This window comes from Aulonocara stuartgranti, assembly GCF_965226115.1.
Source record: "Aulonocara stuartgranti genome assembly, chromosome: 7".
In the NCBI taxonomy this organism is placed as follows: Eukaryota; Metazoa; Chordata; class Actinopteri; order Cichliformes; family Cichlidae; genus Aulonocara; species Aulonocara stuartgranti.
In genome coordinates this window covers 41481373-41497735 of record NC_138945.1, presented here as the reverse complement: position 1 = coordinate 41497735, position 16363 = coordinate 41481373, and the positions used below count along the sequence as shown (strand labels likewise).

Here is a 16363-nt window from a genome sequence, read left to right as displayed (position 1 = left end):
TGTTAACCTGCAACCAAATTTGCAGCTCCATACAGCAATGTTACGACTTAGATTATATCTTATAACTCATAACTCTTATGTTAGCTGCCCTCAGTAGCATACTGTCTGAAATATTCCACGGCTGCAATAATTCTTTAAGTGTTATTTTTTTCCTTGGTATTCTAATTTCACCGAAGTTTACTAAACTCAACAAACTTGATATTACTTACCGGGACATTTATTCTGTCCTCATTTTCTTTCACCGAAAAATTGTTTCCTGCAGTGCCACCTTTCGCGCTTGGCTCTCCTACCTTTGCTGACGTGATGCGCATAGCGCAGAAGCGATGCTGCATTCACTTACACTCGGATATCTGAGCGTCACCGTGAAAACATAATCGGACATTTGATATTTGATTGAATTTTATTGTTTTGCCTTTGGGGTGGCACCTGGGGTGGCCAGTCTGGTTTGGGGGGTGGCCTGTGCCCCCCCAGGCCACCCCGCTGGACACGCCATTGGTGAACAGGTGCACATACCTGCAGCAGGGTCAGTTTCCTGCTCCAGCTGTGAGAGCAGAACTTCACATCTGCCTGCTGACGGCCACAAACAGTCACAGCACCTGTTTGTCCTCTGATGCGCTTCAGTCGTTTTTATTGTTTTTGATGGTTTTATATATTTTTTTGTTTTAAAAGATTTTCTGTTGTTTTTGTTGTTTATGGCGTTTTTTTCATAATTGTATTGTTTCTGTTCTTGTTTATTATTTTATTTTTTTTGTTGTTCTTTTTATTGTTGTTCTTGATGGTTTTATTGTTGGACTCTGACAAGTGACGTGACTTGATGGCACCACTTTTTGCCCTGCTGTTTGTCACCTGACTCGTCATTACAAAAAGTCTACGACGTGGCTTCCGAGGCTCTGCCCCCTCATCAGGAGTTGCCCTCTGATTGGTGATTCGTTTTTTCCCTTCAACCTCCTCTAAGCTTCGTAAAAACGTCTTGACGTCACTGCCGGAAGTGGCGGCGTAGTGGCGCAGAGGCAGACAGTGAGAACTTGAGCTGAGCGACTTTTTTTCCTCCTCCTTCTTCTTTCTGTGGTTCTTCTTTGGGTTTTTCCCCAGAACCTCTGAGTTTGTTGCTTCGGAGCCGACGAAGGAAGAGAGCAGGAGGAACCTCCGGATCTTTTCCAGGTGAGCTGACCTGAGTTTGATTCGTCGGAACTCTGCCAGTGACCTCTGCTGCAACGCGCTAGCACATGACTGGCGGTTGTACGAGACTCCCTGCAAAAAAACTTCAGTTTAAGAAAGGTGAGCTTTAACGGTAAACGGGCAGGTCCGAGATCGGAACCAGCAACCGGGTCGGAAACGGGAGGTTTGCGTGATTACTCCGGCTCTGTGCAGCCCTCCCCTCAGAGTTCAGGTCCTTGTGAACCCCCCCGCTGTGTGACGTGAATACCCCTCAGATCCGCTGTCGTGGCCGCCCGCTTTGCTTCCAGAATTCCACAGATTTCAAAGGGAGTTTGGTGACGAACTGTGATTGGCGAAGGCAACACGCAGCGGCACAGCAGGTGCAGTCTGCCACGTGCACGCGCGTGTACATGGACACGGCGGCTGTAAGTGGCCAGGTGTCCTCAGGGATTCCACTCACCTGAGTGTCTGTGTGTGTTTTCGAACCCTGCAGTCAGCTGAGACTGGATGTCACCTGGATGGGTGACGCTACGTCCAGATGAACAGAATCAACCTTTTGGAATTCTGTGTGTCTTCTACACGCGACAAAAACACTTGGATCATAATCCGACAGAGAAGAAGAAACAAACCTGACGTCCTCAAACCACGGCGTGACCTCAGATAACATCACTGTGAAGACACCGACGGTGTTTTCACAGTGATGAACACGCACGCGCGCACACACAAACTCGTTTTCATATGTTCGTGAGTACATCTCATTGACATAATGCTTTCCCTAACCATCTAAACGAATGCTTAATCTTAACCCTCAGCCTAAACCTAACCATAACCCAATTGTAACCCTGACACTAAAACCACATTTTGAGCTTCACAGGCATTTTGTCCAATTTTCTGTCCTCACAAAGATGTCAAAACATGTACACACACACGACTGTAGAACCGGTTGCTCAGAGTTATGCTGGGAACATACTAGAGGTGGAAGTCACCATACATCCCACGATACGATATTATCACAATATTTAACGCATGATACGATATTATTGCGATTTTTAAAAAAATATTTTGCAATATTCAGATTCTGTACGTATAGTTAAACTTTATCAATATTCATTTAATCTAATATCAAAGTCTCACACTCAGTCTTTCTCTCATTTCAGTCAGTTTTATTGGTGACAAACTGAACGGTTTGTATTACAGTCTAGTCCAACTTAACTGAATGCAACCATCTGGTACAATTATAGCTATTCTGAACTATGCAATTTATGAAAACTATGCAGCCCATTCAGCAACTGAAGAATTTGAAAGTAAATTAAAACAAAATATAAATTTACATTAAATAAAAAAAGTTTTAAACTTAATTAAAATAAAACATGTCTTAAATTAAAATAAGTAAACTGTCATATTTATTGCTGCCAAAAAAAGTTAAACACATTTGGACAGTGAAGGAATGTCAGGATTTTTGCTCAGAAAAAGGATCAACATGCTCTGAGCATAAAAACCTTTTTTGTAACAAAATATTGATTTCTGCTGTCCCTGTATCGATACATTATTAGCAAACAAAATATCACGATACTACACAGTATCGATTTTTTCCCCCACCCCTAGAACATACACACACTCTCTCTTTGTTTCTGACTGTAGAACCAGTTTCTCAGATTTATGTTGGAAACACACACACACACACACACACACACACACACACACACACACACACACGAGTGCACACACACGAGTGCACACACACTCACTGACACACGAGTGCACACACACACACACACACACACACACACACACACACACACACACTCACACACGCAGTTTCAAGAGGTCAGGGAAGTTCTGTAGCCTGTCAGACTCCATGCTGGCAGCTTTGATCTTAAACCAGAGAAGCTTTGGTGTGAAGAAGTCCAACATCACATTTGATCTCAGTGAATGTGAGAAAAGGAGTGCATGTTCAACAGGATGTATCATTTTTAAATATAATAATACAATGCTGCTGATAAAGATAATGACATGAAATCTTCCAGGATAAATTAATAAATGTGTAAAATTCAGAGAAATTTCTGGTTCTGGTAGCTTATTACACAGATCCTCCTGTAATTACATAACTGAAGAGTTTCCTTTACTATTGTTTTCTTGTGGCTCTGACAGAAGGACTTTTCTGTCATTCAGTTGTTTTTCTGTTATGTATTTGCTGTGGTGTTGCGTGAATGAGAGTGGGAGGAGCTCTTTACCAGCAGAAAAGCTGTAAAGCTTCGAAAATACAGTTAAAAGTCCAAAATCCCTGAACTCCACGCAGACATTGTTCAGATATACCAGTGCCATCCAGTGAGCTAGACTGCAGTCTTTGCCAGTCTGATTCTGGCCCCCGGGGCTAATGTTTGACAACCGGGGTTTTACAGGAATCAAAGCAGAAGACACACACAGGGATAACCTCTGATCTCTGCCCTAAGTATTGCAGCAGCTCCTGCTCGCCTGTCAGTAGATTGCAGAATTGATGCAGTCCTGATGTCTGATCACTGCTGACTGTGCGCACACGGTGAGTCAGCCATCAGGTGTGGGTCAGCGGTGTTGGTTATGATGATTGATTTCTTCTGATCAGGTGTTTTGGAGGTTGTTGTCGTTTTACCTGCCAGCTGATTCTAACCTCATGTGTCTGATTCTTGCTGTGTGACCTTTGACCTCCATAAAGTCACACCTTTTTGGCATGAACCCGCCATGCTCGGGTTCTTTTTCTGTAGGACCTCCTGAACTATGTGAACTGAAATTAAAGTGCTATGTGACTGCTGGGGTCAAAGCTGAGGAGGGTGTGAATGATTGACTGGAGGTCTGCTGCAGCAGCGAGGGCTGGCTTCACTGAGCTCAGTTCAGCTGGTGGATAAGTGCTAGAAGCGATGAGTCACTTTGCTCATCTGCAGGAACAGGATGTGATGTCAGCCGCATCAGGACCAGCAGAGACCACCTAATCAGAGCAGAGCTTTCACAGTGTGGGTAACACTGATGTCCAATCACCTTGCTCCAAACTTCTGTCAGAGCCTTAGAGGAGGTAAAGTCAGCTCAGAGCTTATCCTGCTGAGCTGGAGTCACACTTGTCATTGATTATTGATTCACATTCGATTCAAGATGCCCCTTGAATCACATTCATTAAGTTTGGTTGAATTCTTTAATGTATAATAATACAATCAGAGATGTTCAATCCTGTAAGGCCCCACACTGAACCCTCAGACAGGTGATCCACCTCTCACCTGGATCCAGGTTCATCAAGGTTCCTGCTGTGTGTGCGTGTGTGTGTGTGTGTGTGAGAGAGAAAGAGAGGGACAGAATGAAGCAGTCAGAGTTCAGCCTGCTCAAAGCTGATTGGCTGTCTGATGGTGGAGCCAGCCTATGACTGGCTGGAGGTTGTCGTGTAATCAGCTTTTATCTGCTGTTAAAGTCTCTGTGTCTCTCTCGCTGTTTCAGTTTCTTCAGAGCTCGATCACCCGTCACTTTGTCCTGCAGGTAAGAATTTCTAAATAAATTGAGATCAGCCAATCAGAGCACAGGATTCACAGTGAAAACAGCAGGTAAAGATGAAGAATTGAGTTAGTTTTATTTTGAAATGTGTGAAAGGCGTAACATCCTGTGTGGTTGCACCTGCACTGATGGTCACACAGGGGAACGCAGAGCAGTCGACCTGCTGGTGTTTGAAGTGAGACACCTGACCTTTCCTGTTGCCACGCTGAAGCATGAAGTCTTTCTCCCCTTGCGGCAGATGGCCACTCCTCGCTGAGCCTGGTGCTGCCCAAGATTTCTTCCTTTTTTTTTTTGCCTGTCCCGTTTGGCTCTTTTGCCATCAGAATTGTTGTCTAAAGGCAAAGAAAGATGCCCAACGGATTTACTTTACCAAACTGACCATCCCAGCCTTGCCGTAATGGTCCATTTGATTCACCTTTTATTGTTTATTTTATTTTCACTTACTGAATACGGGACAGACTTGACTGGGGGAAAGAAGGGGAGAAAGAAAGAGGGAAAGAGAAACAGCTGAGAAGAGGGACGGGGGAGAAGGGCAAAAGACAAAAACCAACAGAACGGGCAGAGAAAAAAAAAATGCATATATCAATCACCTGGGTCACCTGCTGAGAAAGAAAAAAGAAAGCAAGCAGAAGAGAACAAGAGTAATAGAATAAACAACATCACAATGATATATGGGAATATGACAGTAAATACTAAATGTTAAACATTATTGTGCAGCACATAAGATCAACAGAACACAGTGTGCTTTGAGGTAGGAGCCAAAAAGGGTGTAGTTTGTGGGTGTGATCACCCGTGTGTACACCTGTGAACATGGACGCGCTTGTTTTTTGTTTTTTAAAAGGTTCCTTCATGTAATAATCTGCTAGAGGGTGTGGGGGGGCCACAGCCCCGTCCTTCAGGGCATGAAGCAGGTATGGAGGAGATCAAAACTCCAGACATCCAGAGGCCCCCAGAACACAAGAGACCAAGGAAGACCAACAGAGGGGCAGCTGCGCCACTGTCCCGGAAAGAGCTGAGGAGAGTCCCAGATGAGGGCTCACTCAGCAGCCGCGGAGCAGAAGCCAGGGGGGGTTGCAGTGACGCGCCCGTGAGCTCCGCCGGCAGCCAGCTGCGCCTGAGTGACCGAGCCCCAGGCCGAGAGGCCGGGGGCACCCCACCTCCGAAGTGGCCCGAGCGAGCCCCAGGCTCCAGGCCCCGATAAGCGGCCACCAAGGAGTGAGCCGGTGTGTACCTGGACGCCCATCCCCGGACACAAAGAACCACCAACGCACCGATGTCTGAGGGGGTCCGCCACTGGCAGGGGAAGTGGTGGTAGGGGGAGATAGGCCTCCAAACCTTGGAGGGCCTGAGATGTCCCCAGAGAGGTGGCGCCTGACACCCAACCTGACATATAGACACAGACATACAGGCACACACAGACACAAACATCCATTCCCACCCTCATGCTCTCATATGCACTTACTCCACACTCAACCAACGTGGAGACAGACATAAAGAGACGTTGTACACACGATCACACTCCCCAAGCGTACTCTACAAACCGGGTCTAGGTGCCCCCGCCCCTGGAGGGGGGAACTGCACCCAGACCCAGGTGGTGTTACCCTTTTCCCTACGGTGGGGGGAGGCAGACCGCCCCGACTCTGCAGCAGGAGGAAGGCCCCACACTCCAGACTGCAGTCGGACGGCCAACTCCTCCTCCTAGCCCCCCCGCTCCAGCAGGTCGCAGAGAATGGGGGTGAGAGAAGACTCCAAACCTCCCTCCACCCGCTCATTGTAGTGTTGATGCATGTGTGTTCTAAGGTGCATTTAAAACCCAGGAGGGCATGGAGCTACCTGCCAGAGAGCAGCAGGTAAGCGCATGGTCCCTCCTGCTAGCCCTCAATGTCTACGTGTATTTAAAATTGAGAGGTGGGCAACGATGCCAGGGGTGGGGTGTACACCCTGATGGTACTTTGGACTCCGTGTATCGTGCCCACCCCCAAGATCCTATATGTATGTGTAATGAGAGTGTGAGTAATGTGAATGTCTAAGTTGTGGGATAAAATTGAGGCAGAGGCAGCCAGAAGGGGACAGAGGGGGGGGGGGTAGCACCCTGGTGACATACCCCTACTCCAAGGCCCTGCATGTGTGGGTGGTTGTGGTGGAGCGGGAAGAGGGAGGCAGCTGGAGATGGGGAGGGAAGGAAGGGAGGGGCAGGTGATCCACCTCTCACCTGGATCCAGGTTCATCAAGGTTCCTGCTGTGTGTGTGTGTGTGAGAGAGAAAGAGAGGGACAGAATGAAGCAGTCAGAGTTCAGCCTGCTCAAAGCTGATTGGCTGTCTGATGGTGGAGCCAGCCTATGACTGGCTGGAGGTTGTCGTGTAATCAGCTTTTATCTGCTGTTAAAGTCTCTGTGTCTCTCTCGCTGTTTCAGTTTCTTCAGAGCTCGATCACCCGTCACTTTGTCCTGCAGGTAAGAATTTCTAAATAAATTGAGATCAGCCAATCAGAGCACAGGATTCACAGTGAAAACAGCAGGTAAAGATGAAGAATTGAGTTAGTTTTATTTTGAAATGTGTGAAAGGCGTAACATCCTGTGTGGTTGCACCTGCACTGATGGTCACACAGGGGAACGCAGAGCAGTCGACCTGCTGGTGTTTGAAGTGAGACACCTGACCTTTCCTGTCGCCACGCTGAAGCATGAAGTCTTTCTCCCCTTGCGGCAGATGGCCACTCCTCGCTGAGCCTGGTGCTGCCCAAGATTTCTTCCTGTAAAAAAAGGAGTTTTTCTTTCCCGCTGTTGCCAAGTGCTTGCTGATTGGTGGGTGTTATTGTAGGTCTCTACCTTACAGTATGAAGCACCTTGCTGTGATTTGGCGCTAAATGAATTAACTTAATACTGAATTGATGTCACAGGAAGTGCCCATTTTGTTCAGAGTGAAAACTGACGTTCAGACCGCTGCTGTGCATTATTGATCAGTTTGAGTCATGAAAAGTTCTGATTGATGCGGTGCTGCAGGCCTTTCAGTCAGAGGTAACAGAGAATGGCATGATTGGCCGATGGATGGTCTGCTGTCGGAAAAGCTGAGAAGCTCCACCTCCTCTGCAAACGTCTCAGATGAAAAGGGCGTCTCCTCGTCCCATCCTGTTTCTTTTTTGTGTGAACTTGAAACGCTGCGCGGTGTCCTCCGTGCCCTCACCGTGCTTCTGTGGACGTTTATTCTGGACAGATATCACAGGTGATGACATCATCAGGAAGCAGGAGTTTCGCTGTGTCCAAACACACGTTTCATGTCTGATCTGACTTCCTCAGCTTTGGAGTATGTCAGTGGGACTTTGCATCTGTGAACCAAGAAAATGTGCCCCACTTCCTGTTTGTGCAGAGAACGCCACGGGAATCATGCGAGGCATCCAGACGAGTTCAAGCGGGAAGAACAACAACAGAAGAGGAAGTGAGAATTCTGGGTTCCCATAGAAACGTGACAGAGATTGGGTTTGATTTGTTCATACGTGCTCTACGTTCAGCTGTTACATGTGCACAGGTGCACGCCTCTTCACTCATCAGATAAACTTTATTGACACCAAACTGCAGCTGATCAGTGATAAAGGTCACATAAGATAAACTTTATTGATCCCAGAGCTGAAATTCCTCCACTACAGCTGAAAATAAAAGATCATTTAAAAATAAATAAAATATAAAACAACAACAAAACAAACGGAGTGGAAAAAACTAAAATGAACCAAAACTAATGTCAGAGAGAGGGCGAGAGACAGAGGCACTGAATAGAGAGAGAGAGAGAGGAGGCGGCCTGCCCAAACATGACTTGGGGTTTAATGGTTGCTGACGGCAATTACCAACCTTCCCCTTAATGTTAACGATGCTGTAATCTAATTGGCTGATGGCAGACGCCAGCTCAGAGTGTTCCGACTGGCTGGTTTTGCTTTCCTTAGCCTCGGGGCCTCACGGCCAATCGGATTACAGTGAGGGCGCCTGTTCTGTGACATCAGGCTGTTGCTGAAGTTACAGCTGTTGGCGAACTGATGTGCTGTGGTGATGTCACCAGTGGTCAGTTGGTGTCTGTGCATGGACGAGCGAGGATCGCTGAGGAAGAACAGGTAGGAGAGCAGCTGCTTTAGCTTTATTTTAACCGCACAGGTGAGCTCAGGTGTTGCCGTGCATGGATGCTAACGATGACGCTCAGCTGGAGAGGAGGAGTTGGCATTGAGGAAGATCATCAGCTCGCTCTGAGGCTGGTGAGGGTGGCTTAAAACTGATGCCCCACTGGCGGCAGCTGCAGTGCTAACATGCCACAAAGCAGTCTCGGCGCAGCGGGTCGTTTCCATAGATACACATCGCTCATTTCTTATGCAGAGGTTTGCAAAGGCGACGGTAAAACAGGCTGCAACAGATCTACAGAAGGCAGGTCGGTCTACAGATGCAGCGGCCTCGTCATGAGAGCGTGCGTAACTGCCACACCTGAGAGGATTTCAAAGACGACATACGCACCTTGACTGCATCACAGCAATAAACCATAATTTGTTTAATTCCAAACAAAGACTTTCAAATATTCTCTCAAATACGCACCAATAAGGCAGCAGGGCAGGATTCTGGGGGTGGGGCTACTGGTGAATGACAGATGGCTGTAGGAGGAGCAAGCAGCACCCTCACTTAGTGCCTAAAAGCTAAAACGGGGACGGGTGATATCACATTGACATCTATCTTTTATATACAGTTTGTGGTAACCACGAGCATGTGACTCAGTCACATGACCAGTGTTTATTCAGCTTTATAGTTACCACTTCTTTCCGATAATTTCATAATCAGAAGCCAATAAGGTCAGTGATCAATATCCTGATCAGACACGATTCAGACCAGAAGAGCTGTTTCTATACCGTTGACCATAATATTTTATCATACCATGCTGTAGAAGTTACAGGTACCGCTCTGCAGTGGTTTCAATCATACCTGCGAAACAAAGGCGACTGATGTCGTGATTTGGTCTGCTCACACAGAGTTCAGATACTTTAATTTTGAAATGTTCACTAAATGTTCCTGCTTCCAAAGCATTGTGGGAGCTATAGTCCAAAGAGCGTAGTGGTGGTGTTCGTGATGATGATGATGATGATGGTTCTTGTCTCGTCTCACAGCAGCCATGAATCACCACATGAATCACCACATGAATCACAGCACCATGGCCCCGCCCACCAGCTCAGAGCACGACCACGGCTCTGGAGGAGGAGGAGGGGAAGGGAACCATGGAGGTCACATGATGGTAAGAAGTGGGGTTTATCACTGCTAATAACAGGTCATAGATGATATAGTGAAAGGTCTCTGTGTGATGTCATGCTGTTGTTAACTAGATGATGACATTTTACTTCGGCTACAATAACGTGGAGCTGCTGTTCACCGGTCTGCTCATCAACTCACCTGGAGGTGAGTGATGTCACCGGCACAATTGTGGCTAAGATCCTTTATTTCCTCTGATAATAAACTTGAAGACTTTTTAAATTCTTTTTGTGTGCTTATTTTGTTCTTATTTTATAATTTATAATGATTTTAATATTATATTTACATTTGTAGTTATATCTGTATAGCTTTAGGGTTATGTATAAAAATGCGTTTTGTACTAAATTGAATACGTTTAGTTTTTCAGATTTTTCATTTTATGTAGATTATGATTAAATTTAGACTTTTAGAAATTTTGCTTGCAGTATGAATTTTTAATGTGTTTTTTATAACTGGATCTGTTAACTGTTTGTTAACTCCACCTCCTCTTCCTTTGACGTAATCAGAGATGGTGGGGGCATGTATTGGTGTCTTCCTATTGGCCGCCCTGTACGAGGGGTTGAAGATTGGTCGTGAGGTTCTTCTGCGTCGTAGTCAGGTCAACGTCCGTTACAACTCCATGCCACTCCCCGGGGCTGATGGGACAGTGCTGATGGAGACGCACAAGACGGTTGGGTACGTTGCTAACGGTAACCGTTAAACAGGAGAAGAAGGAGGAGTAGGAGGTGTCGGTCTCTCAGAATTCCTAGTCATTTACCTCATGGTAAACACTAATTTTTACTGATTGGCAGCCAACATTTGGAGGGGGCGGTGCCTCCTGTCATGAGTAACTCCCGCTTCGTGGAATTATTTCCCAGGTAAATGGGTTTGGGTTCTGGTTTTGGTTCAGGTTCTTGTCCTAGGTGGGTCTGTCTGTCTGCTTTGATCAGGCTGTTCAGACTTCTATGCAGCTTCTAATTGCAGGTTCTCATACAGGATGTCCTACACCTGCTAATGGTTTAGTTGACTCAAATGTCAATGTTAATCTAATCATATGCGGGTGGATGTTAAAGGGTTAACAGTGGTGGAGGACTTCCTGCCTGCATGTGGTGTCTTGCTCTGTGACACTGGGAAGCTGATGATGCTAACTGTAATAATTCTAGTTCTGATTCTGGACAGGCTAAAGCTAGTGGTGGGCTAAGTCTTACAAATAAATACATGTTTTGTCTTTGTGAAACTGAACATTAAACACCGTAAGTCACCATAAGACTTTGGTCGCTGTCATTTGTGCATGATGTTAACTTTAAAACATGTTAACTTTATTACTGCTGATGCTAACTGCTAATAGGGGTGGGTTTTTATAATCGATTCATCGATTAAAATCGATTCTGGCTTGGATAACGTAAAATCGATTCATTAAAATCCTGAATCGATTTTTTAATATAAATTTATTTTGTCCGAAATGCCAGAATCTCTGGTGACATCTCACAAAATTTCAAGAACCACCAAACAGTAAATGAGAGCAGGTACAGGGATTCTGCACATAGACTTAAACACACAGCGCGACCCGCGGATCAGAATCAGTTAGATGTCGCCTTTCTCACAGTCGGGGCTGAAAGCCGACAGCTCGCTGATCCGGGTCCGCGCTTTGTGTTCACGCCCTTTATGCGCTGATTCTAAAGCTGTTAGTTTGATCTCTCTCCAAACAATATTGACCGAACCAGCAGCAAAAGAAGATCCAAACGCTTCACATAAACATCGTCATGAATTCACTCTGTTTTGCTTCCATTGCGATGCGCAGCTCTCTCTCTCTCCCTCCCCCTCTCTCCCTTCCCCCCCCCCCCCCCCCTCTCTCGAACAGTTTCGCTTTCTTCATTATTCGCTTGCTTGTTACGCACAAGTCTACTGTTGTTTACAGCGCTGTCGGCCGCTGTTTTTTTCCCTTTTACATTCTTCCGAAAAGAAAACCTCATTTCTGCTGTTCAATACTGAACAAATTTAAACTTTTTAATATTATTCAAAATGCAAAATGCTTAGCCGTGTGTCTAATAAAACCGCTGTAACGTCAGAGGTAATGTTCATTAATTAATGGTTTTCTTTCGTTTTTGATGTACTGCAGAATATTTTTATAAAATCCCAGGCCAGGAAAACCTTCATGTTTTTCTGTGTTTTATCCTCAGCTACTTTGACACAAAGGCATCTGCTGTGATGCTCACACCTTGGATAAAGTCTTGCGAGTGTCAGCTTCCTTTTTATAGATACAAAAATATGTAAATGTTCTGATCTGAATTATACTTCTGACTGTCAAAATTTCCCAGATTTAAATCGAATCGAATTAAATCGAATCGTGGATCGAATCGATTTGGGACCTTGTGAATCGGAATTGAATCGATTCTAGAAATCAGTGACGATACCCAGCCCTAACTGCTAACACTAATCCATGGTAATGTACACAATTTTAGCTTAGGATACTTTTAGCAATCCAAAGATGTTTCAGTCATCAGGTTCCATGCTAACTCTAAGCTTATTATAATGTGTTAAGTGCTATAAGCAAAAGCAATACTAATGCTAACAGGGCTACAAGTATTGAAGGGTAATATTATTTAGCATGCTGATGCTAATGCTAAGTCTTATCTCTTGACCTCTCAGGCAGCGCATGCTGAGCCCCGCCCACTTCCTACAGACCCTGCTGCACATCATCCAGGTGGTCGTCAGCTACTTCCTGATGCTCGTCTTCATGACCTACAACGGTTACCTCTGTATTGCTGTGGCAGCTGGTGCTGGAATGGGCTACTTCCTGTTTAGTTGGAGAAAGGCGGTGGTTGTTGACATCACAGAACACTGCCATTAGCATTCATGCTATTTAGCACTATGAATGCTCGCTAACACTCAGTATTAGCATGCTGGCCTGTGTGCTAATAGAACTAAACACCAAGTTAGCTAATTAGCACGACACACTAAATTACAGCATTACCTGGTAAAAATGGTAATGTCACATCATACTGTAGTTGGCAACAAACGACAAGCTAGTTGTCTTCTGATTGGCCAATTCACTTTTTTTTCCCCGTTTTGTTAGCTTAGCATCGTTAGCAGCTCATTAGCTGGGCCACCAATCAGAAGGCAGGATGTAATCAGTTCTTTGACTACTAGGAATTGATTGATTAGGAGCTGTTTTGATTTGTTGTATGTACAGAGCAAATCAAAAGCTTTTTTTTTTTTTTGGTTAAATTTTACTTCATGTTTACGTTTTAAGATATTTAGAAAATTATTATTATTATTGTTATTATTATCTGAATCAGCCAGTCGGAGCTCGATGTTGATCAAATGAAATTTTAACTTTTGTTTTTGTCAGAAGCAGTCACTTGACTTTGTTTTAAATTGAAGCATCATGATCTGTTTGGCCAGTTGAGTCACCGTTGGCCTTAACGCCGCTGCCACCTGCTGCCTTACTGCTGACTGAAGGTGGGGGCGGAGCCTCGACTCGTTTCACTTCACTTTAAGTCGACATCTTAGCACTTGCCACATGTGCTGATGATGACATAAGAACGTCTCTACTGTTGTGATTACTTTATTTTTGATGGTTCACACTGAGGAGGGTGGAGTTTACATTCTGGACCAATGGGATCGCAGGAACAGGTCAGTTGCTGGATTTAAAGTCCAACTCCAGCAAAAAGTATGTGGACATAATTTTGGTCACAGGCTTTTTAGCATGTGCACTTACTTCTGGTGCACTGCCTGAGGCTGTGTGGGACCAGCTGGTGTGATCTCGTCTTGTGTTTTATGACGTGAACCCTGTGAAGGAAACTGTTTTATGTGATCGTGTTTTAAATGCTGGAATCAGTAAAAAACTGAATAAAGTTTAAGTAGAAACTTGTCTTTGTTGTCTTTGTGGAGCAGCATGTTGCCCTCCATTAGGTTCACACAAGAGTTTCTGGGTTTTTGTTTTTGTTTTTTCCTCTTTTGTGGCTGTCACATTGTGTGTGTGTGTGTGTGTGTGTGTGTGTGTGTGTGTGTGTGTGTGTGTGTGTGTGTGTTGGGTGATATGTAAAAATAAATAAAAAATTTCCAACCGGCAATCATCAGACCAATAACCGGCAATAGGTGATATATTTTTCTTGCACAAAAGTTTTGATGAGAGGAGCAGTGAAATCATGCACAGACTGATTTGCGTGTTTAGAACACAGAAGTCCAAACATGGACAAACAAATTGCACACTGGAGGAGAAGGCACGGACAGAAATGGACTGTTATCTCAGCGAGGAGGTCGTAGATGGAGAAGATGATCTGCTGATTTCCACTGGTGGAAAGGGCATGAAAAACGTTTCCCATTGATGTCACACATGCCATGGAAATATAGCAGAGTGAAGCTGACCCCCCACCCACTTGAAACGTAAAGGCAAATAGGCGGAGCGGTTGGTGTTACATTTGTGCAGGTAAAATTAGCATTTGTGCTGCTACGGTTTCTGAGATATAATGATTTTAATTCTTACGGCCTACGCTGTATAACACCAGTGTCTGTGGCAGTGAGTTTCAGCAGCTGTGGAGTTTTGCTCTTTTATAGAAGACTGTCCACTTTTCTTAGGCTTGCTGCATATTAAGTTTTATTAGTTCAAACTCTAGTAACACAATTTAGTCGGAAGGGTCGATATTTCTTTTGTTACCAGTGCAGAAACGTTTATTTTTTTTCTGTGGAAAACTGAGTTTCATGTGAAGTGATTCACGTATACCTAAATTATTATTATTATTTTTTACATACCCAGTTTGTCTCTATATTTTGTTTTGAATTATATATGTTCATTATTATTAATGTAGCTGTCTCAGAAGAAAATAAAGTGTTTGCTTTCATAGGTTGCCACCTACATGTAGAAAATTGAATATTCCACAGCACCTAGGCCAGGAGTCTTCGACCTGCGGCTCTAAAGCCACATGTGGCTCTCTGGCCCCTCCACTGTGGCTCTTATAAGACCAAGTAAGTAATGTTTTATTATAAAGACAACAAGAAAGGGTTCTGTTAACAGTTAGTTTTTTATGAAATATCTGCATTGACTATTCACAGAATGTACAAGGCTTTTAAAAGCGATTTAATGTTTCTTAGCTTCAAAACTGTTTGCTATAATTTTCAAGTTGGTTGCCCATCTTTCCTAATTTTCAATTTTTATGGAAAGGACTCACTTAAGCTTCATTTTAACAAATACCTTTTTCCGTTGTTAGATGATTCATTTTCTTATAAAATCTAAAGATAAACATTTTTATTTACATTTCTGTAGCTTACACGATACAACAACTCATTTTTTTTTAGATATTTATAAGCGCTTTCTTTTTTTAAGGCTCTAGACACGTTTTGTAGCAGCAGGGGCAAAAGGGGCCCTTTGAACTGAAAAGGATGCTGACCCCTGACTTAAGCCACGAGGTCAACACAAAACAAATGCAGAAAGATTATTGACAGAAGAATGGAACGATTACTTTCAAGGCTACAGGTGAAGGTGAATGGGTGTGTAAAGCAAATATACATCAGACTGACAAAAGAGTGTTAAAAGATTTTTAATTTAGAACTTTAACTTTATATGCAAAACTGAACTTACTGATAACACACACTAGCCATTTGAACACATGTAACTGTAATGAACCAAATAAAACAGAAAAATGCAGGCAGCACTCATTATACTGTGTATAACATAGAGGTGGGAATCACCATACATCCCACGATACGATATTATCACAATACTTGAATGGTAAATGGCCTGTATTTATATAGCGCTTTACTAGTCCCTAAGGACCCCAAAGCGCTTTACATATCTAGTCATCCACCCATTCACACACACATTCACACACAATACTTAACGCACGATACGATATTATTGCAATTTTTAAATAATTTTTGCGATATTTAGATTCTGTACATAAAGGTAAACTTTATCAATATTCATTTAATCTAATATCAAAGTCTCACACTCAGTTTTTCTCTCATTTCAGTCAGTTTTATTGTTGACAAACTGAACGGTTTGTATTACAGTCTAGCCCAACTTAACTGAATGCAACCATCTGGTACACTTATAGCTATTCTGAACTATGCAATTTATGAAAACTATGCAGCCCCTTCAGCAACTGAAGAATTTGAAAGTAAATTAAAACAAAATATGATTTTACATTAAATAAAAAAAGTTTTAAACTTAATTAAAATAAAACATGTCTTAAATTAAAATAAGTAAACTGTCATATTTATTGCTGCCAAAAAAAGTTAAACACATTTGGACAGTGAAGGAATGTCAGGATTTTTGCTCAGAAAAAGGATCAACATGCTCTGAAGTTAGAGCACAAAAACTTTTTTGTAGCAAAATATCGATTTCTGCTGTTCCTGTATCGATACATTGTTAGCAAACAAAATATCACGATACTACACAGAATCGATTTTTTCCTCCACCCCTAGTATAACACAGCATGGGGTTG

The 16363-nt window shown here is 43.7% G+C and overlaps 1 protein-coding gene across 11 annotated transcripts; it reads left to right on the top strand.

The window, feature by feature from the left end:
- Positions 1-966: 966 nt before the first annotated feature.
- slc31a1 (solute carrier family 31 member 1) lies at positions 967-13791 on the top strand. Of its 11 annotated transcripts, none has more exons than XM_082541051.1 (9): positions 967-1161; positions 4618-4656; positions 7086-7124; positions 7280-7472; positions 9803-9924; positions 10013-10085; positions 10445-10613; positions 10730-10795; positions 12567-13791. In XM_082541051.1, the coding sequence occupies exons 5-9, from the start codon at positions 9805-9807 to the stop codon at positions 12766-12768; spliced, it is 630 nt and encodes a 209-aa protein (XP_082397177.1). In that variant the 5' UTR covers positions 967-1161; positions 4618-4656; positions 7086-7124; positions 7280-7472; positions 9803-9804; the 3' UTR covers positions 12769-13791. The 11 variants fall into 11 exon arrangements, with proteins under 11 accessions (XP_082397177.1, XP_082397176.1, XP_082397178.1 ...); XM_082541050.1 differs by having other exon boundaries at positions 9800-9924; XM_082541052.1 differs by lacking the exon at positions 7280-7472.
- The last annotated feature ends 2572 nt before the right edge of the window (positions 13792-16363 follow it).